Here is a 24092-nt window from a genome sequence, read left to right as displayed (position 1 = left end):
TCGGCTTCTGTTACACCACAACTTTCACGCCTTTTCTCTAAACAAAAGCCCTGAACGCACCATAAATCTGTGTTCTTCTTTGGCAATCACTCGTAGCCAAGTAAAATTGTCTTCCGTGAACATGATCTTAACAGTGAGTCCGTAAGTGACTGTGGAGGCCAATTCTGGATCCATATGTCCTTCCACAGTGGGGACATAGATTTCTTGGCAGGAGTTGATCATGGTGAGGGTTTGCCAAACGTGCCTTCCCCTTAGCACGTTTCTCCCTTTCGTCCTGAATTCAAAGCCCATGACACTTTTGGTAAAGGCTGTTCTCCAGTTGCAGCTCTCTCAGGCCAGTGTTTCCCAATTTTCGGTGTTTATACTCCATTTTTAAAAGATTTGCCTTGAGAGAGTCTTTAAACCTCTTTTGTTGACCACCAGCATTACGCTTTCCATTTTTAAGTTTGGAATAGAGTAGTTGCTTTGGAAGACAATAATCATGACCAATCCAACAAAGGTGGTGTTGAAGAATCATTGCTTCAACACTGGTGATCTTTGCTTCTTCCTGGCATTAGTTCGCCTCTCTTCCCAAGTGATGCGTAAAAATTTTCAGAGACACCATTGATGGAATCTTTCAAGGAGTTGGAGATGGCGTTTATAAGCGGTCTGTGTTTCACAAGTGTGCGTGGTATAGATATGTGTAATGACGTCTTGGTGGCATAATGCTGACTGCGTCAGAAATTACAGATTGCACAACGTTTTCAGGATTCCTGCCGTTCGTTCCCACCATTTCCGATTTGAAGAATTTGACTTTCCACCCAAGCTGAAGAAAGTTAGGATTTGGTTTGCCCGATGGTCATTGCCCATTTCCTACTCTTTCCCGCAGGAGGAGCGCCTGGTCTGGCTGTCCTACCACAAGAAGAAGTGGGAGGTTCAGGCTCGCCAGCGCCAGGAGCGCCGCAAGAGGCGGCGGCTGGCAGATGGCGAGTCGGTCCTGGGCGGGGGGCTGATCAGGGCAAGGCCCTCCATGGGGCTCGGCAGCTACCTGAGCAAAACGGCCCGCAGCATCCTGGACATGCCCTGGCAGATCGTGCAGGTAAGGAGCATCTTGGGGCAGGGGGAGCTCTTTGCCAGGGGAGGGGGTTTAAGACTGCCATCGGCGGAGCATGCTATAAAGTCAGATGCATGGAGGTATAAGTAGATAATAGAAAGCCAGTGCAGCATAGCGGTTAGAGTGTCAGACTAGGATCTGGGAGGGACTAGGGTTCAAATTCCCCACTTGGCCATGAAGCTCACTAGGCGATTTGGGGCCAGTTGCTATCTCAGCCTGACCTACTTCACAGGGTTGTTGTGGTTGAATCAGGAGGCATAGGAACCATGTATGCCGCCTTTGAGTCCTCGGAGAAGACAGGTGGGATGTAAATGCAATGAAATAAATAATAAAGATGCTAGGTTGTGTTGAACATAGTGCTATGGTGAATGTTCCATCGGCACAAGGATTTCTCATTGAGCAATTGAACCTGCTTTCCACACACACACACACACACACCCCAAAATATATTTTGGAGGTTTCCCCAACCCTTTCGAGCAAATTAAGAGACGATGTGGGACACATGCAAGAGAAGGGGACCCCGTTGTGTTAGTGGTTTAAGCATCCTTAATATAATCAATAACTTCCCTACTTCTCTTTCCATGGTTCATTTTGAATATCATAAATCCCTGCATATTTTGCATAAACTAAACCATTCAGTATTCCATTATTAAAGGTAAAGGTACCCCTGCCCGTACGGGCCAGTCTTGACAGACTCTAGGGTTGTGCGCCCATCTCACTCAAGAGGCCGGGGGCCAGCGCTGTCCGGAGACACTTCCGGGTCACGTGGCCAGCGTGACAAGCTGCATCTGGCGAGCCAGCGCAGCACACGGAAATGCCATTCCATTATTACATCCATCCATTTACACTGTTGAATTTATCATAATGCTGCTGTTTTCAAGTGTACGCAATTTTCCCCATATATTCAATAAACATTTTTCAGTCTTCTCTAAATTTATGTTCTTCTTGTTCTCTTATTTGATATGTTAGTTCCGCAAGCTGTGCATATTCCATCAGCATAAGTTGTCATTCTTCTTTGTTGGGACCTCGTTTGGGGGCTAACGAAACACGGGCTGCAGTAGTAGCATACATAAATAACCTTTTTTGACACCTGGGAATTTCCATCTGGGTTATCGAAAGGGCTCTCCCCCATAAAATATTTTGGGGAGCCCCCCACAGCATTGAGAAGAATCAGGGCAGAAGAGGCCATTCGTGAAGCCGAGCACAGTGCGATTTCGGTGGCTGGCAGCTCTTCACGGTGGTAGCAGTGGCAGGAGGAAGCTGACCGCCAGAGAGGAGGAACCAGCCATTGAAGCCGCGCTGCTACCATGTTCGGCTCCACCTCCTGGCATTGCACGCACATGCGCACATCACCCCCCACCCAAAAAAAAACCACCTACTCAAGTTGGCACCTCTGGTGCTAATCCTTGTGCTAGCCCAATTACTGTTGGGATATTGCCGGAGAGACGGGGGCATTTGGCAGGCCCCCAGCTTGTTCCGGCCGGCAGCCGGTCTCCCTTGGAACAGGATCAATTAGCGACACGAGCCTCAGATATGTTTAGAAACCCATGCACGCTCTATCAGCAGAGTGCGTAAGTCTTCTCACAGTAGAAGAGGCGGACAGAGATGTGTGTAAGCATATTTACAAGCGTTTTATTCAGCATAGTTCAGGAACAAAGGAAAACATGCCTGCTTCCTTTCGTCTCCAGCAAAACAGCAGTAACACAAAAGCTATATACAAAACGGAAGTTTCCAGCAGACTGTGCTGGAAATGTAAGCAGGCATGTGACACACAATAGTCCTGCCTGTCCCTTTTAAGGTGGAACGGAACTATATCCTAATATTGTCTCGCTCCCCGATTCCCATGATGGTTCCCTCCAGTGGAAGGCAGGGACTACTCTTGGTTCTTCGTTCTTGCTTTTTCTTGGGTGTTTGGGTTGGTACCAGTTATATGATCTCCTACTGTTCAAAATCTAGTAATGTGTTGGGGTCCCCAACCCTTTTGGACCCCCCCCTTCCCGGTCCTCCAAGGGCTAAGGAGGAGGAGAAAGCCAACAGGCGCCGCCACTCCCTGGACTGCTTGCAAGAAAGAAGGCAGGGAGGTGGAAGTTGATGGGGTCGTGCCCCATTTGCCCTAACGAGCTTCTGAAAGGCCAGCAAATGCCACAGCCTCTGTACCTTTTTCTCACCTCTTCTCAGCTTCCAAACCTTTCCCCCACACCAGATGAGATCAAGGGCTTCCCCCTGTGCTTCTGGCCTCCGCGTAGTCCAGGTGGCTTCCTTGCCTCCCTCTGCCTTTGCAAGCCCACCTTGACGTGATCTCTCTTCCCCCAGATTGCTGAGACCAGCCAGCCAGGCCTCTTCAAGCTGTGGGCCGTCATTGGAAGCGACCTGCACTGCCTCAAGCTGAATGTCCCTCGTGTTTTCTACGTCAACCAGCGCGTCCCTAAACCTGAAGAGAGCACTGCGTATCGGAAGGTGCGTGGAGTGAGTCCTTTGGGAGAGCAGTAAATGTATTGCGGTAACCTCCTGTTTGCTGCAAGTGATTTGGTCCAAGAAAAGTAGGGTATTCATGTCAGTTTGCATTTCTTAGTGCAGAAAGTATTGATCTGATGTGTAGAGATCTTTCCTATTCTACTTAATTCAAGAGGCTTCTGGAAGCTGCTCTGTGTGAAAGAGGCAAGCAGAAGGTTCATGGTGTTTGGGTTATACAGTGGTACCTCGCAAGACGAATGCCTCGTAAGACGAAAAACTCACTAGACGAAAGGTTTTGCGGTTTTTGAGCTGCTTCACAAGACTATTTTCCCTATGGGCTTGCTTCCCAAGACGAAACGTCTTGCGAGTTTGTTTCCTTTTTCTTAAAACCATTCATACTGTACCAAGTTTGAAGCGGGAACTGGGCTGGCAGGGAGCGAGCGAGGGAGCGACCTACCTTTTCCAGTTTCAGCCTTGGGGAAGGAGAGCGTCTCGCTCCACAAATGAACGCAGGGCAAGAAAAGAGCACGAGCAAATCTCTTCCAAGCGCGATCGCGAGCACGACAATTAGTCCTGAGTTCCGAGTAGAGTAACCTGATACAAGAGAGAGAGACTCCGGAGACAGAGCGTGTGCGTAAAAGCGCACAAAAGAAAGACTGCAGAAGGAGCCAAAGAACAAATAACGGACTTGGGCGCAACAGAAGCGGGATCTAGCAGAATGACGCAGAGGGATCCTCTTCTGGAGAGGGCACAGAGGAGGCAGGTGGGCTGGGATCCAGCAGATCTGGCTGGGTCTCTGCGCCGCCTAACTGCGCGAAGGCAGGAGGAGGGGGACCAAGGAGGAGGAGGCGTCCACTGCGCTTGGGCCGCCGCGAAGGCGCCTTTGCGGGGGTGGGAAGAAGCCGGGAGCAGCTGCCGAGACTGTGGGGAGCCCGGCAGCGTGGCGCAAGGTAACGGGGGGAGCAAGGGAGAGTCCACGCCGGGCGCTTCGTGCGTCCGCCCTCGGTTCCTGGGCTCGAACTTCCTTTGGCACCTCGTGGAGAGAGAGGGAGAGGAGCGGGCTGGGGCTTTGATGTGGGACGCGGTTTGGCGGAGCGAAGACGCGGCAAGGCTTGGCAACAGAGGAAGGGGGGCTGTTTTTGTGGGGAGGTGGGAGGGAGTGTCTTTGCCTCTTCCCGGCAACAGATCCTCCAGGCTGGGGAAACTCCTCCTGCTGGGGAGCGACCCGCTTTGTGCTTTGCCCGCTATCCCATTATAAAAGGAGTACTGTAATAATGTTCATAATACAGTACCAGGGTGCATCCGTGCTTCGCAAGACGAAAAAACCGCAAGACGAAGAAACGCACAGAATGAATTAATTTCGTCTTGCGAGGCACCACTTTACCTTCAGAGAAGCTGAGTACAGCTGGTTTAAACTACATAGTTCTCTTATCCTTTTTGTCAAAGTCATGCTGACTATAAAAGTAAGGCCAGAAGGAGCCTGGGTTTCACTTTCTCTTTCTATCTATTTCCTTCTGGTGTGGTGACTTATTATAAGTTATTGTAAGTTTAAGTTAAGTCTGCTGCAACTGGATTTCTTATGACAGTGCCAATCCTGAGTGCATTGGATTTCTGACCATTATGCTCATTTGCCTTCAGTAGCAGTAAAGCTTTGATGGAGCCTCTGGTCTATTTTTTGGGAATCCTGTTTAAGTTTTTACTCTGCTAACTATACATTGGAATCTGCTCTGGATCAATATTCATCCTATAACTTTTTCCTTTTACACTGAAAACTTCGTTTTTTCAGAGAGAGAAATGTGGAATACCAGAAGGCAAGAAGAACTCCTGTGAAATATTTTTTCCCTCCCTTTTAGAACAAGCGAAATGCTTCTTAAAACCAGGTTTTACTCAAAATGCTCAGTATGAAGATTTGTATGTCGGACAAAATGAGGGCCTGTATGGTGTCGTGGTTAGAGTGTCAGGCTACTTGCTTGGGAGACCAGGGTTTAAGTCCTCACTCAGCCAAAAAAAAATTTTTTTATTTTATTTTATTTTATTTTATTTTTTATTTTATTTTATTTTATTTTATTTTATTTTTGTACCCTGCCCATCTGACTGGGTTATCCGAAGCCACTCCCTGAAGCTCAGTGGGTGACTGTGAGCCAGTCACTGCCTCTCAGGCTAGCCTACCTCACAGGGCTGTTTTGCGGATGAAACGGTGAGGGGAAGAATCATGAACATCACCTTGTGCTCACTGGAGGAAAGGCAATATATAGACCTATTAAATAAACAACGAAGTATTCGAGAGTTATAATGCCTTTGTATGCTGTAGATTGACTGCAAATGACTTTTGGGGCAACTCAGAGCCAGGTTAGTCCAAAAGCGAAAGGCTTTTCCTTTGAAGCCAGTGAGAGATGTCTAGAATTCTGGGGCAGAGTTGCCAGTTGACCCAGAACTACTATGACAAGGAAAGGAGAGTGTGGTTGTTCCCACGCATCTGTGCCCCACATGGTAAAAACAGGTGCAGATAGACTTGAGGGGGGGTCTCACCTGAGTCCTTGTTATCATCTCTGCAGGTAAACAGGATCCTTCCTCGCTCCAACTTGGTTTACAACCTCTATGAGTACTCTGTGCCCGAGGAAATGTACCAGGAGCACATCAACGAAATCAACGCCAGCCTCTCTGCCCCAGATATAGAGGGGGTGTACGAGACCCAGGTAACTATCTCCCTTTGGCTGGTCCGATGCGGGGAAAGGGGAGACCTAGGTCTGGGGATGAGACGTACGGTTTCACCCCATGCTAGTCCAACTCCAAGTAGACTCAATGGACACAATTGACCCTTGAGGTGTATATATATAAGACCCGCCTTATTCCTGTGATTATAATTGTTTTAAATGATTTTTTGTGTTTTAATGTGACCTGCCCTGAGACCTTAGGGTGAAGGGCAGGTAATATAGTAATTTCGGAGGGTATACTCAGAGTAGAATTGGCTAGAACCCCTTTTTCTTTCTTTTGAGACTTGAAGTTGAATTGAAAATACTACCATCTGTGTCATTTATTCTTTCCCTTCACTTGCCTTCCGTAAATGGGTCTTTTCAGGCTTCTCGTTTCAAAATCCTCTACCTGGGCAGAGGCCACAGGTGAAATCTGCTGCATTCAGCATCCTCCTTGGCTTTCCTTCGGAAACCCCTGAGGCAGCAGCATGGAGCATATTGCTCTGAGTAGTTCACTATGGTTAAATCCAATTTAAATTTAAATAAATCCAATTTTAATTTTTAAAAAATGATTTTTTTGGATCTTCTTTTTAAAAAACAGCATTGATTTTTATCCACCCTGGTTTCCTGTAACTTCAGTTCTCGCACTGTGGGTTTTTAAAAACCAAAGGGAGCCAGACAGCGCTTCTAGAAAATGAAGAAGAATAAAAGGGTACTGTATACCCTTGAGTGCCTCCAGAAAAAAAGCTCTGGGCCAGATACCCTTGCTGGTCGACTTCAGATCATACCCGGAAATCTATCAGTAGATCCTACCTTGCCAGAAGATTTGCCAGTCCTTCTCACCCCTGGTGTAACCTCTGGTTCCTCTTCTCCTCCCTGCCCAGATCCCATTACTTCTGCGGGCCCTGATCCGCCTGGGCTGCGTGTGCATGGTCAACAGGAACTTGGTGAGGCACCTCACCGGCCGGGAGGCTGAAACCTTCAACCTGGAGCACCTCGAGATGCGGTCCCTGGCCCAGTTCAGCTACCTGGAGCCAGGTAAGAAGACTCGCCCCCGATACTCAGGTGGCTGGCAAGAACTGGGAAGGCAGTTCCTGCTCTCTAACGCGAGGCTCTGTTCCGTGTCTGTTTAGGTAGCATCCGGCACATCTACCTGTACCACAACTCCCAAGGCAACAAGGCACTGTTTGGCCTCTTCATCCCATCTCAGCGGAAGGCGTCTGTTTTTGTTCTTGACACGGTAAGGTCGGAGGCCAGGGGGGTGGGGCTTGCTGACACTCGTTGAAACATTGTCCTTTCAGTGGTACCTCGGGTTAAGTGCTTAATTCGTTCCGGAAGTCTGTTCTTAACCTGAAACTGTTCTTAACCTGAAGCACCATTTTAGCTAATGGGGCCTCCTGCTGCTGCCGCGCTGCCGGAGCACGATTTCTGTTCTCAGCCTGAAGCAAAGTTCTTAACCTGAAGTACTATTTCTGGGTTAGCAGAGTCTGTAACCTGAAGCGTATGTAACTTGAGGTACCACTGTATTATATTTCTACGCCACTTTTTCACTCACGTGAGTCACAAAGCGACTCGCGTACAGTAAATATCAACATAGCAGAACATCACAATTGCAACATAAGTTGTATACAGTGATACCTCGGTTTTCAAACGTTGATGAACGTTTCAGCATCCGGACGCCGAAAACCCGGAAGTAGATGCTCCCGTTTTCGAATGCACCTCAGAAGTCGAACGGCTTGCACTGCGTGTTTTTCCATTTTCTCAATTGAATTTGCAGACAGCCCTTTGCGCCTCGGTTTTCGAACGTTTCAGAACTTGAACGATTTTCCGGAACTGATTACGTTCAAGAACTGAGGTACCACTGTATATAAAAAAATAACAAATCCTCAGTAAAACGACTCCCTTCTATAAAGCACGATTAAACAGCACAACCGCAAGAAAAGTCACATTGTAAAATTCTCAAAGCATTACAGCACTCGTAATCCAAAAAACGATACGAACGACATTAACAAGCTAACAACCAAAAACAAACCGCTGGATTCACACACTTTCTCGCCACCCCCAGGTCTCATAGTCTTCCATTCAGTTCATGAAAAAAACCCACATTCACATAATGATCTGTGCTCAGCTCAGCTCAGCTCAGAATGGACTGTTTTAGCTGGGTGGAAATCAGGGTTCTGATAATAACTTATAAATTTTCCCCAATCTTTTTTAAATTTTATTTAAAAGAACACTGTAAACAATTAAAAACATTGGCAGGATTTTAGAAAACACAGTGAGAACTATGGTGAGAATGGAGTACAGACAAACCTTGGCTCCTGAACACCTCCTTTTTGGAACATTTTGGCTCCCAAATGCCGCAAACCCAAAAGTAAATGCTCTGATTTTCGAACGCTTTTCAGAAGCCGAACGTCCAACGCTTCTTCCGCTTGAATGCAGGGAAGCTCCTGCAGCCATTCAGAAGCTGCACCTCAGTTGTCAAACATTTCAGAAACCGAATGGGCTTCCGGAATGGATTACATTCGAGGTTTGACTGTATTAAGAAAATAAAGCCGACATTATAAGATCCAGTTGGAAAAGAATAACGATGGAGGGAAGTCCGGGGATTCAGAGAATCTTATATGTATATTATTTAATTGTGATGATAATTGTTGAAGGCAAAAATGAGTAAAAAATACTTATTTTTAAAAAGGGGGAAATCGGGTTTCTACGGGTATTGGGTTCTGCGGTTTTAGAAGCCCGGTTGGCAGCTGCAGATTCCTCGGCTTCCCTGCCTGAGGGTCCTTTCATCCAGATGGTTTCACAGAGCCAGATCTTTACCTGCAGCTGTGTCTCCAGCATCCTTCTCTCCCCTCTGCTGCAGGTGCGGAGCAACCAGATGCCCAACCTCAACAACATGTACTCGGCGGAGCACAGCGCCATGGTGGCGAAGGTGGGCGAGGAGCTCCTTCCGCCCAACAAGCACGCCTTCGAGGTGCGAGCGGAGACAGACCTCAAGACCGTCTGCAGGGCCATCCAGCGCCTCCTGCTGGGCTACAAGGTAACAGCAGCAAAATCCAGCTCTCCCCTCCGTTCCTTAGCCAACCCTGAGCCCCCCAGCAGTGGCAGACTTGGAGCTCTCCCAATTCCAGCGGCGCTAAAATTCAGTGCCCGCCTCTTGCAATCCATTTTCCAGCACTTTTGTGGTGCCCCCTGCAGTGTGGCACTCAGTGTGGGCACCCTAAAGCTAGCCCTGCTTGCTGCCAGCCAGGGTGGATTCGATTTAAATCAAATCGATTTAAATCATGATTTAAATCACTAGTAAGTAAGACTTGATTTAAATTGTTTTTTTACAGATAGACTCATTCTTGCTGGTTATAATCTTAATATTTACAACCAGATGAAGGTTTCATTTTTGGAACAATAAATTTTCAGAGTAGCTTTTGGTTATACTATTCGAAATACATAGACCAAAAATTATGAAATTATTATGAGGTTTAATAAGTTAACTGTTTATATTTGGACAACTTTTCTGCTGTACTTTATTGAGGAAAAAAAAATCTCCCAATAACAATTTCCTTAATAACAATTTAAACCATTTAGTTAACTAAAATAATAACATGATACCATATATATCCATGTTTGTTAGCTGATGTGGTTAAAAAAAGAAGCTTAGATTGAGTTTTAGCAAGCACAAATCCTTCTTTCCTGATGAATAGCCTTTAGACTATAATGTAACGTAAATAGAAAACTATCTTTGGAAAGATTTTTCTTCCAAAAGTATTTTATTTTTAAAATCCGATTTAAATTTTAAAAATCCGATTTTCTTGATTTTTATCCACCCTGGTGCCAGCTCTTGGGAAATCCCCTGCCCGCATCCCTTGAGGGCACCGTCCTACCTTACACCACCGTCCTTTTCCTTCACCTGCTGTCTCCCTCCCTCTCTCAGGACGAGCGCCGGGGCCCCACCCTCATTGCCGTGCAGTCCAATTGGGACCTGAAGAGGCTGGTCGGAGGGATGCCCGTCTTGGAGGAGTTCCCGCTGGTTCCCGTCCAGGTGGCCGACGACGTCAACTACAGCATCCTGGACTGGCAGCGCCATGCTGCGCGGCACATGATCCGGCGCTACCTCAGCTTGGACACCTGCCTTTCTCAGGCCTTTGAGATGAGCAGGTGGGACAGGCAGCGGCACAGGCACACGGGTTCTGGGAAACGGCAAGGGTCTTGTTTTTATTTTATATTTTATTTCTAAATTCCAAAAGTTTACAAGATGGTCAAACTTCCAAATACACATCCATTTCTCGTTCAACTTCCCCTCTATGGTTGCCCCCGTAATTTCTAAATTTGCTGCATATTGTAGCTATTCTGTGCCTTGCCTTTCCCACATTATAGTTAACTACTGTTCTTCATTCAAATCCTACATGCATTTTATAAGAAATCAAGATGACAAACTTTTTACAGAGGAATGGAAACGGTTTATTGAATATTTACAGATGAATTGCAAACAGATAAAAACATCGGCAGGATTGTTGTAATAACCTGCAGTTTCATAAGAGTTTATATTTAAAGAAGATAATTAAATGGGCAAATTAAATGAATTTGGATATGCAGAAGATATTAAAAAATAAATTTAAGGAAACGCAGAAAGAGGGGGAAGGGAGTCAGAAATGTTGACATGATTGTAAAATTAATGAAAAGTATAAATTTGAGAAGTATAAATAAAAACTTTTAAACAAAAACAAATCCTAAGTACATTCTAGCATGTGTACAGTAGTTCTTTAAATATTCAACAAAAGGTTCCCACTCCTGCATTAAATCTACCTTTTCTTGATCTCTAACTTTCATAGTTACCGTATTTTTCGCTCTAAAGGACGCACCCGACCATAGGATGCACCTTGTTTTAGAGGGGGAGAACAAGAAAAAAAAATTCTCCCCCTCTCTGCCCACCCTTCCCGCAAAAGCCCACAGGAGCGCCCCTTCCCGCAATGCCCCCACCTCCCGCAAGAGCCTTTTGCGGGCTTTTCCTGCCTGCCTCCCCCCTGCATTCGCTCCATAGGACGCACACACATTTCCCCTTCATTTTTGGAGGGGAAAAGGTGTGTCCTATAGAGCGATAAATTCAGTAAGTTTAGTGCTTTTTTTTCAGGGTGTACTCCAGGACACACAGTATCAGCACCTCCTTTTTTGTTGTTGTTAAAAAAGTGTGGCAATTCCTGTAACAACTTCATGGTGAAACCTGGCACCTGTTTTTCAAGGGGGAAAGCACTGGTTAAGTTAGAAGGGTGAGATGTGCAGGCCGTGGTGGTGGCAGCTGAATCAGTATGCCGAGTTCCTGACAAAAGTCCAGGTTAAGGCAGTTAGTCTGTTTCTGCAGTTCCAATCCTGCTTCTGGCTGATGTTCTGAAGGTCGTCTTCTCCCCGTTCCACCCCTCTCTTCTGCCCAGGTACTACCACATCCCCATCGGGAACCTCCCTGACGACATCTCCACCTTTGGCACAGACCTCTTCTTCTCCCGCCACCTCCACCGCCACAACCACCTCCTGTGGCTCTCTCCCACCTCCCGCCCGGACCTGGGGGGCAAGGAGGCAGACGACAGCCGCCTGGTCATGGAGTTCGACGAGAGGGTCTCCGTCGAGATCAATAACCCGGGCTGCTATTCCACAGGTGAGGGAAAGACGGGACTGCAGTTCTCTGCTCCATGGGTGTTCAAATATTCAAACAGAATATTAGAAGATGACCTGACGAGTCTCTGAGGGTTGCTAATACCAGCATTAAGGAAGGCGTTACCATAAGAACGTATCATGGAATGCGGACGTCCAATTTGTCCTGCAGAGTCATTGTTCATATGTTGAATACATGGCAAACAGTTCACCATGAAAGTCTCTGTTTTCTTTTTCTTGGACTCTGGTCGCTTGAAGTTTCTCAGTAATCGCCATCTCCCAAATGACAATATGCCATCCTGTATACCTGAAGGAGCGTCTCCACCCCCATCATCCAACCCGGACACTGAGGTCCAGTGCCAAGGGCCTTCTGGCGGTTCCCTCACTGCGAGAAGTGAGAGGTTACAGGGAACCAGGCAGAGGGCCTTCTCAGTAGTGGCACCCGACCTGTGGAACGCCCTCCCATCAGATGTCAAAAGAATAAGCAACTACAGTGGTACCTCAGGTTACATATGCTTCAGGTTACGGACTCCGCTAACCCAGAAATAGTACCTCGGGTTAAGAACTATGCTTCAGGATGAGGACAGAAATCGTGCTCCGGCAACACAGTGGCAGCCGGAGGCCCCATCAGCTAAAGTGGTGCTTCAGGTTAAGAACAGTTTTAGGTTAAGAACGGACCTCCGGAACGAATTAAGTACTTAACCCGAGGTACGACTGTAAATGACATTTAGAAGACATCTGAAGGCAGCCCTGTTTAGGGAGGTTTTTTTAATGACTGATGTTTTAATGTATTTTTAATCTCCTGTTGGAAGCCGCCCAGAGTGGCTGGGGAAACCCAGCTAGATGGGCAGGGTATAAATAATAAATTATTATTATTTTTATTTATTTATTTATTTATTTATTTATTTATTTATTTAGCTTCCCTTCTAGTTTCTAGTAGTCAGAGGTCTTCATTCATAGCAAGCCTTTCCCCTTGGGATGGTGATGTTCCTTTTGGCCAGGGTTTGTGATGCAGCGCTGGGCTTTCCTGCCCTTGAACCCAGGACCCTTTCTCACTCTTTTCACTGCAGTCTGCGTGGAGCTCGACATTCAAAGCCTGGCAGTGAACACCGTCCTGCAGTCGCATCACGTCAACGACATGGAGGGGGCCTCCAGTATGTGCATCAGCTTTGACGTGATCCAGCCGGCGTCGCTGGAGGACATGGTCACGGGGAACCAGGCAGCCAGCACCCTGGCCAGCTACGACGAAACAGCCCTCTGCTCCAACACGTTCAGGTCTGGCCCGTGGCTTGGCTTTGCAGGGAATCCTGCAACTCTCCCCCACAAGCCGGCCACCCCCGGTGGTGGAATATGTGAGGGATCCCACCCCCCTGGCCCTCCAGACTGCTATAGGCTTGGGAGATTATAGGTTTTTTTAAAAATGAAAAAAAAAATCCTGTTCTTCAGCCGTAAAAGCCTCCCAGAACTGCTTACAAATACAGTTGTGCCTTGGTTCTCAAATGTCTTGGTACTCGTACGTTTTGGCTCCTAAACGCCACAAACCTGGGAGTAAGTGTTTCGGCTTGCGAACGTTTTTCGGAAGCCGAACATCCAGCACGGCTTCCACTTGACTGCAGGGAGCTCCTGCAGCCAATTGGAAGCCACACCTTGGTTTTGGGAGTCGAACGGACTCCCAGAACAGATTAAGTTCGAGAACCGAGGTACCACTGTAGCTTAAAAGGAAAGGTGTTTGGGTTTTTTAAGGGACCCTCAGACTTCCAATTTGATAAGATGCAGCACAAAAGGAAAAAGGGTTTGGGAGGGGGGAGGAAATAATCAACCACCTTTTTGGTTTTGGATACTTCTCATCGGAGGAAAATAGAAGAACAGGCAGACAGTGCGGTGAAAAGCAGCAATGGCGTCAGAAGAGTAATTGCTTGGGTTTGTGGGATTTCTAGTTGCAGCTCTGTAGATCTAGTGGCCAGCTTCCACCTTTCTGCTCACTCGCAGGGTCTTGAAGAGCGTGGTGGTCGGCTGGGTGAAGGAGATCACGCAGTACCACAACGTCTACGCCGACAACCAGGTGATTCATTTCTACCGCTGGCTGCGCTCCCCGACTTCGCTGCTCTACGATCCTGCCTTGCACCGCATGTTGCACAGCATGATGAAGAAGCTCTTCCTCCAGTGAGTCCATATCTCTCTTTTTTGTGTGTGTGTGTGTGTGTGTGTGTGTGTGTGTGTGTGTGTGTATAAAAAATATAGACAGCCAACTTGCCTATTGTACCTTTTGGGGAGTGGTTTGTTCCTCTCTCCTCTTCGCATTCAGATGCCTCTTGAGATAAAAAGGTAAAGGGACCCCTGACCATTAGGTCCAGTCGTGACCGACTCTGGGGTTGCAGCGCTTATCTCGCTTTATTGGCCAAGGGAGCCGGCGTACAGCTTCTGGGTCATGTGGCCAGCATGACTAAGCCGCTTCTGGCGAACCAGAGCAGCACACGGAAACGCCGTTTACCTTCCCGCCGGAGCTGTACCTATTTATCTACTTGCACTTCATGCTTTCAAACTGCTAGGTTGGCAGGAGCAGGGACCGAGCAACTGCAGCTCACCCCGTCGCGGGGATTCGAACCGCCGACCTTCTGATCGGCAAGCCCTAGGCTCTGTGGTTTAACCCACAGCGCCACCCCTCTCCCTCCTCTTGAGATACCATTGCCAAATTTGGCACAAATTTGGAGGAGATTGTTTTTTGGCTGTGGTTGGACACCCATCAGGTGCCATTTTGAATCAAGGTGGTGGACCCAAACCATTCTGAATTGCAGTGATTTAGACACCTCTGAAGATATTCACCACCCAATTTGGTGCAATCTCTTCCTGGGATTGAAGAGAGAGTTTTGATGTGTGGATGTATTGCTTCAGGTGCCATTCTGAATCAAGATGGCAGACTGAAATGTTCCCCCAAAAAATGTTTCTATGAATTCCCAAGCAATGCTGGTTGATTTCCGGTGGTGTGAAAAACATCCAAAAACTTATTCGCTTCTGTAATCCTGGACTAGCCCACTAGGTGGTGCCTCTCTGCCGTGCTCAGCAATCCCTTTTTATCATTACAAACTTTCTGATGTGCAAATTTTTTTTCTTTAAAAACATATGTTATGTATCATACCATTATGCGCAAATTTAACAAAGGGGAGGGGAGGGAAAATAGAAGGACCATAAATACGTTTTTTTTTAAGAATGGAAAAAGAAATAATAATAAATGAAAACCACCATCAACTCTCATGAAATATATAATAACCATCAGTACATCTTTTTAAGTTAAATATGCAGGTTAATATCAGCATGTTTGGGTGGACCTCAACCTGGTGGGATTTTTTTTTTTTTTTTTACAACCTTCCCCCCCGCCCCAACAATAACAACAAAAATTATAGAGAGAGCAGGAGTAGGAGGATTAGATTTGTGGGAGGTGGTGCATAATGAGGTTTAAAACTCCCTTCCCTGTATCAGACGGTTTCAGGAGGGAGGGATATCTTTTCCTTTCTCCAGACTCAGGACCCCTAGTATATAGCCTCCACCCCCCCCCCAAAAAAAAACCCACCAGATTTGGGGCTGGTGACTTTTTGCCTCTTAAATTTTCCACTGAGCAAGCCCACAGGAGCCGCTTTCCTATGGAGGGCTGGAACCCTGCATCAGATCCACATTCCTTTTTGGGGGTCAGAGACGCGCATGCCACATTTTTGTCCCAGGTCACCACTTGTACATAGCATAGATCCATCCACAACTGCAACATCAGCTACCCCTTTCCTCTTTCCTTTTCACCTTCCACTCTCTCTTTTCTCCCAGGTTGGTGGCAGAGTTCAAGCGCCTCGGCTCCTCGGTGGTTTACGCCAATTTCAACCGCATCATCCTATGCACCAAGAAGCGGCGCATCGAAGATGCCCTGGCCTACGTAGAGTACATAACCAACAGGTGCTTCTAGAACCCCTTCAAGTGTCCACCTGCCCCCCACCCCCTTTGACGTTCAAATTTCTGGTGAAGGACCCTGTGTTCAAACGTGCCTTTTGGCTTTGTGCCTAATCTAAATCTCCCCTTAGTCTCCTTCGCTCCATTAAGTTCCTTCTTATGTTCTTTATTGGTTTCCACTTGTTAGCCACCATGAAAGGAGGCTGACCTTTTTCATTTTATTTCTATTTCGTTGTAATTTTACCCTGCCTCTCCTCAAAGAAGCTCAAGGAGGTATACATCATCATCATCATTTCATTCTTTATACGCTGCCCATCTGGCTGGCTTTCCCCAGCCACTCTGGGCAGCTAACAGCACATAAAAAATGGTAATAGTTCTGTTCCTCCTCCTTTAGCCTTCACAACAACCCTTTGAGGTAGGATAGGCTGAGGAGCTTCATGGGGATTTGAACCTGGGTCTCCCAGCTCCTAGTCCAACTCTCTAACCACTGCACCATGCCAGTTCTCTTTCAATATGGGGAGGATGATAAAGGCACCCTGAACTTGCCAGCCCATGCTCCTTGTAGCCTTGTTGTCCCTTCAGGGTCATGGGTGCTACACAATGGACTTGCTTCTGGTCAAGGGAGTTGGCGGCTGAGCTTTTCTCATAATCACATTGTGGCTGTTCTCCTGACGCCTCCATCTGGGGCTGCGGAGGGAGCTCTCTCTCTCTCTGCCTCCCTGAGAGATTCTGCATGGCTCACCCTCCTTCCTCTTCCAGCATCCATTCGAGAGAAATCTTCCACTCTTTGACCATTTCTTTCTCGCGCTGCTGGGAGTTCTTGCTGTGGATGGACCCAGCTAATTACGGCGGGATCAAAGGCAAAGTGCCGTCCCAGATCCACTACGGGGAGGTAAGAAAACCAGCAAAGAAGGCGCATTTTGGGAGTACAGTGGTACCTCGGTTGTCAGACGTAATCCGTTCTGACTTCCGAAACGTTTGACAACCGAAGCACAAAGGGAGAATTTCAGTTTCAGTGGTGAAAATCGTTCAACTTCCAAGGCACATTCGAAAACGGAAGCAATTACTTCCGGGTTTTTGGCGTTCAGAAAACGTTCGGCTTCCGAGACACTCGAAAACCGAGTTCCCACTGTGTTTGATCCCCTGGGATCTCCTGGCTGCAGGAGGTCAGGGGTGGGGTGGGGAACCCCTGGCCCAAGGGCCCAATATGGCCTTCCAAGCCTCTCTGTTTGGCCCTTGGGGCTCTTCCCCAGCCACACACCGCTCTCCAATTTCCCCCCCTGGTTGGAATATGTCCTTGAACTCTAACATTGCCCTTCCTTCTCTGAATGGAGGATAGGGAGTTGTGTTTGTAGCAACTAGCCTACTATACAAAGATTTATTTATTTATTTGAAGTCTATTGCTCCGCCCACTTTTGCCTCTGGCCCTGCCCACCACTGCCATGTGGCCCCCGGCAGCTTTCCCAGAAACGAATGCGGCCCTTGGCCTGAGAAAAGGTTCCCTGCCCCAGGTCCAGAAACCGAGTGGGAAGAGGGCATTTGCCAGACTGTCGGCATCTTGTCTTCCATCCCCTCCTTGCAGGGGATCAGTGATAAACAGGCAGTCTCCGTCGAAGGCAGTGAAGGCGAGGAGGAGGAAGAAGAAGAAGAAGAGAAGGAAGAAGGGGCTGAAGAGGACAATGGTGTGGAAGAACTGCTGGAGAACAATTGGAACATCATGCAGTATCTGCCCCAAGCAGCCTCCTGCCAGAATTACTTCCTCATGATTGTGTCTGGTGAGGAGGCGCTCCTAGGTTTGCCCCAGTGATTGAAGCTGAATCCTACCTGGGGGGGGAGGACAAAGGGTTTTGCTTCTAGCGCTGAGAGCCCCTCTCCTCCCTCAAGTTCTGCAACCATCCCAGAGTCTGCTCAGATCCCATTTACTGCCTGTTTCCCCTATGACTTGCATTCTTGCTTGTTTACTGCATAATTTCCCACCTTTCCATCCAAGGAACTCAAGATACATGGATCTCCCCCTCGTTTAACCCCCACAACAACCCTGCGAGGTCGTGGTGATGCTGAGAGGCAGTAACTGGATCACCCAGTGACCTGGGTTGTGTTTTTCCAGGTCCTCTTCCGACACTCTATGACAGGGTTTCCCAAACTTGGGTCTCCAGCTGTGGTTTGTTTTTGGGTTTTTTGGACTACAACACCCATCATCCTTAGCTTGCAGGACCAGCGGTCAGGGATGATGGGAATTGTAGTCCAAAAACAACTGGAGGCTCATGCCGTGGCTCCCAAGAAGGCCCTGCTTAGGGGAAAGCAGTTGCTTGCGGGGGGGGGGGGATATGCTTGACCCTTCAGGTGGCCGCCATTTTTTTCACAAACGGGGGTGAAGCAGGTGGGGCTGGGAGGAGCCAGAGAGGTCCCTGCAAGCAGAGTTTGAGGCAAACGTGTCTCTACTTGTCCTCTCATGACTCCATTGCCATTTCCCCAGCATACATCGTTGCTGTCTACCACAGCATGAAGGAAGAGATGCGTCGGAGCGCTCCTGGGAGCACCCCCATCAAGAGGCGAGCAAGCAGCCAGGTCTCCCAGGAGCCTGTGGGAGAGGCAGGTGTCATGCCTGGTGAGTACCCAGCCATGTCCCTCCCTGGAACTGCACCCTTGGGTGAGATAGCCCAGTCCTGGGGGTCTCTGGCTCAAATCTTGCCTCCACCGTGAATTAATTGAGATGGAGGTAACCTTAGGCCAATTCCCATTTCCCTCTGCTGCCCGACCAAACCCTTATAGGTAGGGCTTTTGAACAACTTTCTATAAGTATTTTTAATTATGACTGCTAGGCACGCCGCTTCTTCCTGTTTCGTGCATGCAGGTAACTTTGACATTTTTTAAAAAAAACCACATCCACAATTTAAAACAAAGGGACAATTTCCTGAAGGGGTAGGCAGATCACTATGGCCAGGTCTTGGTTTCCCCACCTGTGAAATAGGGATTTTGTTATTTACCATATTTTTCTGTGTATAAGACAATGCTTTTTGCTTTAAAAAAAAAATAGGCAAAATTTGGGTGTCGTCTTATACACGGATAGTAAATGCAGATTAATGGCAGCAGCCCCCCACCCCCACCCCGAAATTGTTTAATTCAGATGTATAATTGGTTTTGTTGTTTATGTTTTAATGTGGCAAGATTCAATTTGATTTATTATTAACTGGAATGTTTTTAATTGAATATTAATAAAAATATTTACAAAAAAAAAAAGAATTAATGGCAGCAGCAAGCAGGAGATTGGGCGGGTGATTGGTGGCTGCAGCAAGGCCTGCTGGCGATTGGCTGCGGCAACTGGTCAGGCGAAGGGCAGGTGGGTTGTTGGTGGCAGCAAGCGAGTAGCCAATTGGCAGCTGTGGCAAGGTGTCCGATCGGCAGCAGTGGGCAGGCAGGTGAGCAATTGGCGGAAGTGACCCCCCCCCCAATAAAAGCTAAGCAACTTAATTTCGGGTTAAAAAAAATAAGGGTCGTCCTATACATGGAAAAATATGGTATTTTCTTTGCTGGCTGAGCATCCCGTTTTCAGATACATCTTCTTCCTCTCTCCCGCCCCTTCAGGCATGATCACCTTCTCCCAGGAGTACGTCACCAACGAGCTCACCCAGAGCTTCTTCACCATCACCCAGAAGGTGCAGAAGAAGGTGACCGGTTCCCGACGGACCACGGAGCCCTCCGAGATGTTCCCCGCTCTGCCCGGCTCCCATCTGATGCTCAACAATCCGGCGCTGGAGTTTGTGAAGTACGTCTGCAAGGTGAGCATCACTGTAGGCAGAGGGGAGAGACAGCTGTGACCATGTCAGCGGCGGATGAACTGTGATCTCACAATGGGGCCTTGTTCTCTCTCCTGCCCCCTCCCACCTCACTCTGTAAGAGCCCGGTTGGCTCATCTGCTGTTTCTCTTCTGCCCTCCCACCCCCAAAGGTATTGTCTCTGGACACGAACATCGCCAACCAGGTGAGCAAGCTGAAACGGGACCTGCTCCGCCTGATTGAAGTGGGGGAGTTCTCAGAAGAGGCCCAGTTCCGGGACCCCTGTCGCTCTTACGTCATCCCAGAGATGATCTGCAGGAACTGCAACTTCTGCCGAGACCTGGACCTCTGCAAGGACCCGGCCCTCTCTCAGGTACCAGCTAAGTTGTGATCGCCAATTGACTCCAAAGCAGTGCTTTTTAGTTTAGAGAACAGGCGATGGAAGAATATGCAGCCTCCCCTCTCTGCTTTTGTTCAGGATGTTTATCCTTGCAGCCCCATACTGTCTACTCTGGGTGGCAGTGGCTCTCTGAGGTTGAATCCTGACAAGACAGAAGTACTGTTTTGGGGGGACAGGGGGCGGGTGTGGAGGACTCCCTGGTCCTGAATGGCATAACTGTGCCTTGAAGGACCAGGTGCACAGCCTGGGAGTCATTTTAGACTCACAGCTGTCCATGGGGGCGCAGGTCATTTCTGTGTCCAGGGCAGCTGTCTACCAGGTCCATCTGGTACACAGGCTAAAGATCCTACCTGCCCGCAGACTGTCTCACCTGAGTGTTGCATGCTCTAGTTATCTCCTGCTTGAACTACTGCAATGCGCTCTACGTGGGGCTACCTTTGAAGGTAACCCGGAAACTACAACTAATCCAGAATGCAGCAGCTAAACTGGTGACTGGGAGTGGCCGCCGATACCATATAACACTGGTCCTGAAAGACCTACATTGGCTCCCAGTATGTTTCCAAGCACAATTCAAGGTGTTGACCTTTAAAGCCCTAAACAGCCTTGGCCCAGTATACCTGAAGGAGCGTCTCCACCTCCATCATTCAGCCTGAGGTCCAGCTCCGGTGGTGGCGCCCGCCCTGTGGAATGCCCTCCCATCAAATGTCAAGGAAATAAACAACTATATGACTTTTAGAAGACTTCTAAAGGCAGCCCTGTTTAGGGAAGTTTTTAATGTTTGATGTTTTATTCTGTTTTTAATCTGTTGGGTTAGGGTTAGGATTCCTGCTCAGCTTGTCCAACTTTAAGCCCTCTCACAGTCATCGCTTTCTCTCTTCTCCTTCCCTCCCAGGATGGCTCTGTGCTTCCTACCTGGGCCTGCTCCAACTGCCAGGCCCAATACGACTCGGATGCCATCGAGATGGCCCTGGTGGAAGCCCTGCAGAAGAAGCTGATGGCCTTCACCCTTCAAGATCTGGTAAGGAGAGACGAGAGGCAATTCCCAGCTTGCCTGTGCAGAACCCCACTTGGCTCCTCAACCACAGTGGGAGCTCCTGCAACCTTCCCATGCCCCCTTGATTCCTGACCCCAGATAGCGCTGAAACACAAGCTAGACCAGGGGCCAGGCATTTAATGAGACTGGTCTGCTGAAGCTTGGTGGGTTCTGGAGAAGTTTTCTCTGTGCAATTTCCATATTGAGAACTAGCACATCTTAAAGAAAAGTGTGTGTACGCGCGCACACCTATGCACGCCAGTCTTCCCCAACCTGGTGCTCTCCAAATGCTTTGGACTACAAATTCCATTGGTGGACATCTGTCAGGAATTCTTTAGCCATGATTCCTGCATTGCAGGGGGTAGATGATCCGGGGGGGGTGGGGGGGTGGTACCTTCAATCTTGCGATTCTGTGATCTAGAGGACACGAAGATGGGAGAGGCTGACCTAGACAGGCAAGGCACATACGCACAACTCCCTAGTATACGGGGGAAGCGTTCAGTCATGCAGTTTCACACCTGCAATTTTGCAAGAGCTTCCTGTGCACCCCTTATCTCATCCTGCCCTTTGCAACGTCCTGCGCATTGCAGGGAGTTAAACTAGAAGGCCCTGTGGGACCCTTCCAACTCTGTGATTCCATGATCTGGACCCACCAAGCCGGGGCGGGGTGGGGGGCTGTTTCTCTTTCTGGCAGGTGTGCAGGTGGGGCCTCCTGGTCCTTTGTGGTTCTGCGCTGGAGGAGAGGTTGAGGCTGCTCCCCAGCAGGGAGGGCTCAAGCACTGCAAGGGGCAGCAGTGCCAGCGTGTGAACCAGGGAGGCAGACAGGGCCTTATCCCAAGCACCCCTTGTGTTTCAGGTGTGCCTCAAGTGCAAAGGCATCAAAGACACCCACATGCCTGTGTACTGCAGCTGCGCTGGAGATTTCGACCTTCTGCTGCCCACCAAGGTACGTGTTGGTAGACCCTGCCAACCTCCCCTTCTCCACCCTGTTCCTTAAACCATCACAGTCCCCTTCCCTTGGATGTGGCTGTTCTCCTTCCAGAAACATAGGAAGCTGTCATGTACAGCGTCGATTTATTGGTCCATCTAGCTCAAGATTGTCTGCACTGACTGATAGAAGCCCTCCAGGGTTTCAGAAAGAGGGGATATTCCTGGCCCTGCATAGAGATGCTGGGGATTGAACCAGCGACCTTCTGCATGCAATGCAGGTGCCCACCCACTAAGCTATGTCCCTTCCTCTACCATGACGCTGTGATCTAAACCACTGAGCCTCTTGGGCTTGCCAATCAGAAGGTTGGCTGTTCGAATCCCCATGACGGGGTGAGCTCCCGTTGCTCTGTCCCAGCTCCTGCCAACATAGCAGTTCGAAAGCAGAGCAGTGCAAGTAGATAAATAGGTACCACTGTGGCGGGAAGGTAAACGGCATTTCCATGCGCTCTGGTTTCCATCACGGTGTCCCATTGTGCCAGAAGTGGTTTAGTCATGCTGGCCACATGACCCGGAAAGCTGTCTGTGGACAAACGCCAGCTCCCTCAGCCTGAAAGCACGATGAGCACCGCAACCCCATAGTTGCCTTTGACTGGACTTAACCGTCCAGGGGTCCTTTACGTTTTACCTTGCCTCAAGCAGATCCATCCTATAGAAACTTCCCCTCATTGCCTCTTCTTCTCTTACTTTCTCAGGCCTTCTTGGAACAGCTGAAGGTCTTTCAAAGCATCGCCCGGCACTACAACATGGGCTACCTGCTGGAGAATATTAAATGGCTGCTTCAGATGAACCCTCAGCTTCTCTTGTAAGATGAGGGTGCTATCGCTGTGGACAGGCTGTTGCACACCGGCACCCCAGCGTCAGAGCCCCCCCACACTTGCCATGGGGTCCTGGGACCTAGACTATTCTCCGGGCCAGGCTGCAGGTTCAGCTTCACCCTGGGACAAAAATATTCAGAGACTTGACGTTTGTTGCATGCTGCGGGGAAGCAGGCAACACCTTCTGGCGAGCGAATGGGGAGGAGGGTACCGTCTTCTGAAACCAAGACGAGGAGCAAGTGAAGAGGCCTCCACAAGTAGGCTAGCTAACTTGCTGCTTCTTTGATCTCCTTTTGCTGGGATTTGGGAGTGCAAGATACAGAAAAAGCCTTCAATCACAGAGCTCTCTTTTTTTTGCCCCAATTTTATTCTGTGTTTGTGTGTGTGTTTTTAATGCTGTAAATAAACCCTTTTTCCACGTTGTTAATTGCTAATATGCTAGATGCCTAGTCCTACGGACACACACTCTCAATCCTGCTCTCGCTACTCTCCTGCTGTGTTTGGGAAGGCAGCAGCTGTCCCTGTCGTTGTTCTGCAGTGAGTATAAGCGAAGCTTTGGCATTTAGTTGCAAGCAGACAAAAGAGCATCAAGGAGTCCTTTAACGGAGATAACACAGGATTCTAGGCAGACCATGGAAGCACCTAAGGAGAGCCTGGCTACTGGATCTTTCCAAAGGCCCATCTAGTCCACATCCTGGGGGGCAGTTCTGACCTGGGGAAGTAGTGTGGGCAAGACATTTAAGCATCTCCCAGCCCTGTACAGTGGTACCTCGGGTTAAGAACTTAATTTGTTCTGGAGGTCTATTCTTAACCTGAAACTGCTCTTAACCTGAAGCACCACTCTAGCTAATGGGGCCTCCTACTGCTGTTGCCGCACCACCAGAGCACAATTTCTGTTCTCATCCTGAAGCAAAGTTCTTAACCCGAAGTACTATTTCTGGGTTAGTGGAGTCTGTAACCTGAAGCGTCTGTAACACGAGGTACCACTGTAGTTCTAATCAAGTATGGAGCCACCCACACACCTCTCGTTTGCACGTGAGAGCCTGCCTGCAGGATCAGGCCAGTGGCTCATCTAGTCCAGCATCCTGTTCTCACATTGGCCGACCAGATGCCTGTAGGAAACCCACAAGCAGGATTTGAGCAAAAGAGCAATTCTCCCCTCCTGCAGTTTCCAGCACCATCTACAAATGCACCTCTGCCTCCACGGAGGCAGAGCATAACCGTCATGACTAGAAGCAGTCCATGGCCCTCTTCCCCATGAATTT

General features: G+C 48.5%; 1 protein-coding gene across 1 annotated transcript in view; it reads left to right on the top strand.

Moving 5' to 3' along the window:
- Positions 1–23254, top strand: part of POLE (DNA polymerase epsilon, catalytic subunit) — a 52125-nt gene extending 28871 nt beyond the window's left edge. Inside the window, exons 31-49 of the mRNA XM_028709151.2 lie at positions 869–1078; positions 3407–3550; positions 6103–6243; positions 7125–7278; positions 7374–7480; positions 9104–9280; positions 10169–10392; positions 11664–11884; positions 12951–13155; positions 13870–14043; positions 15694–15819; positions 16573–16705; positions 17396–17588; positions 18290–18421; positions 19399–19592; positions 19762–19962; positions 20882–21007; positions 21879–21968; positions 22705–23254. Coding sequence (XP_028564984.2) covers positions 869–1078; positions 3407–3550; positions 6103–6243; positions 7125–7278; positions 7374–7480; positions 9104–9280; positions 10169–10392; positions 11664–11884; positions 12951–13155; positions 13870–14043; positions 15694–15819; positions 16573–16705; positions 17396–17588; positions 18290–18421; positions 19399–19592; positions 19762–19962; positions 20882–21007; positions 21879–21968; positions 22705–22818 — 3066 coding nt within the window. The 3' untranslated portion in view covers positions 22819–23254. The remainder of the gene's footprint in view (positions 1–868; positions 1079–3406; positions 3551–6102; positions 6244–7124; positions 7279–7373; positions 7481–9103; positions 9281–10168; positions 10393–11663; positions 11885–12950; positions 13156–13869; positions 14044–15693; positions 15820–16572; positions 16706–17395; positions 17589–18289; positions 18422–19398; positions 19593–19761; positions 19963–20881; positions 21008–21878; positions 21969–22704) is intronic.
- Positions 23255–24092: the final 838 nt, after the last annotated feature.

Source organism: Podarcis muralis, chromosome 16, assembly GCF_964188315.1.
Source record: "Podarcis muralis chromosome 16, rPodMur119.hap1.1, whole genome shotgun sequence".
NCBI lineage: Eukaryota > Metazoa > Chordata > Lepidosauria > Squamata > Lacertidae > Podarcis > Podarcis muralis.
Note: the sequence above shows the minus strand (reverse complement) of the source record. Positions and strands in the feature narration are given on the sequence as shown.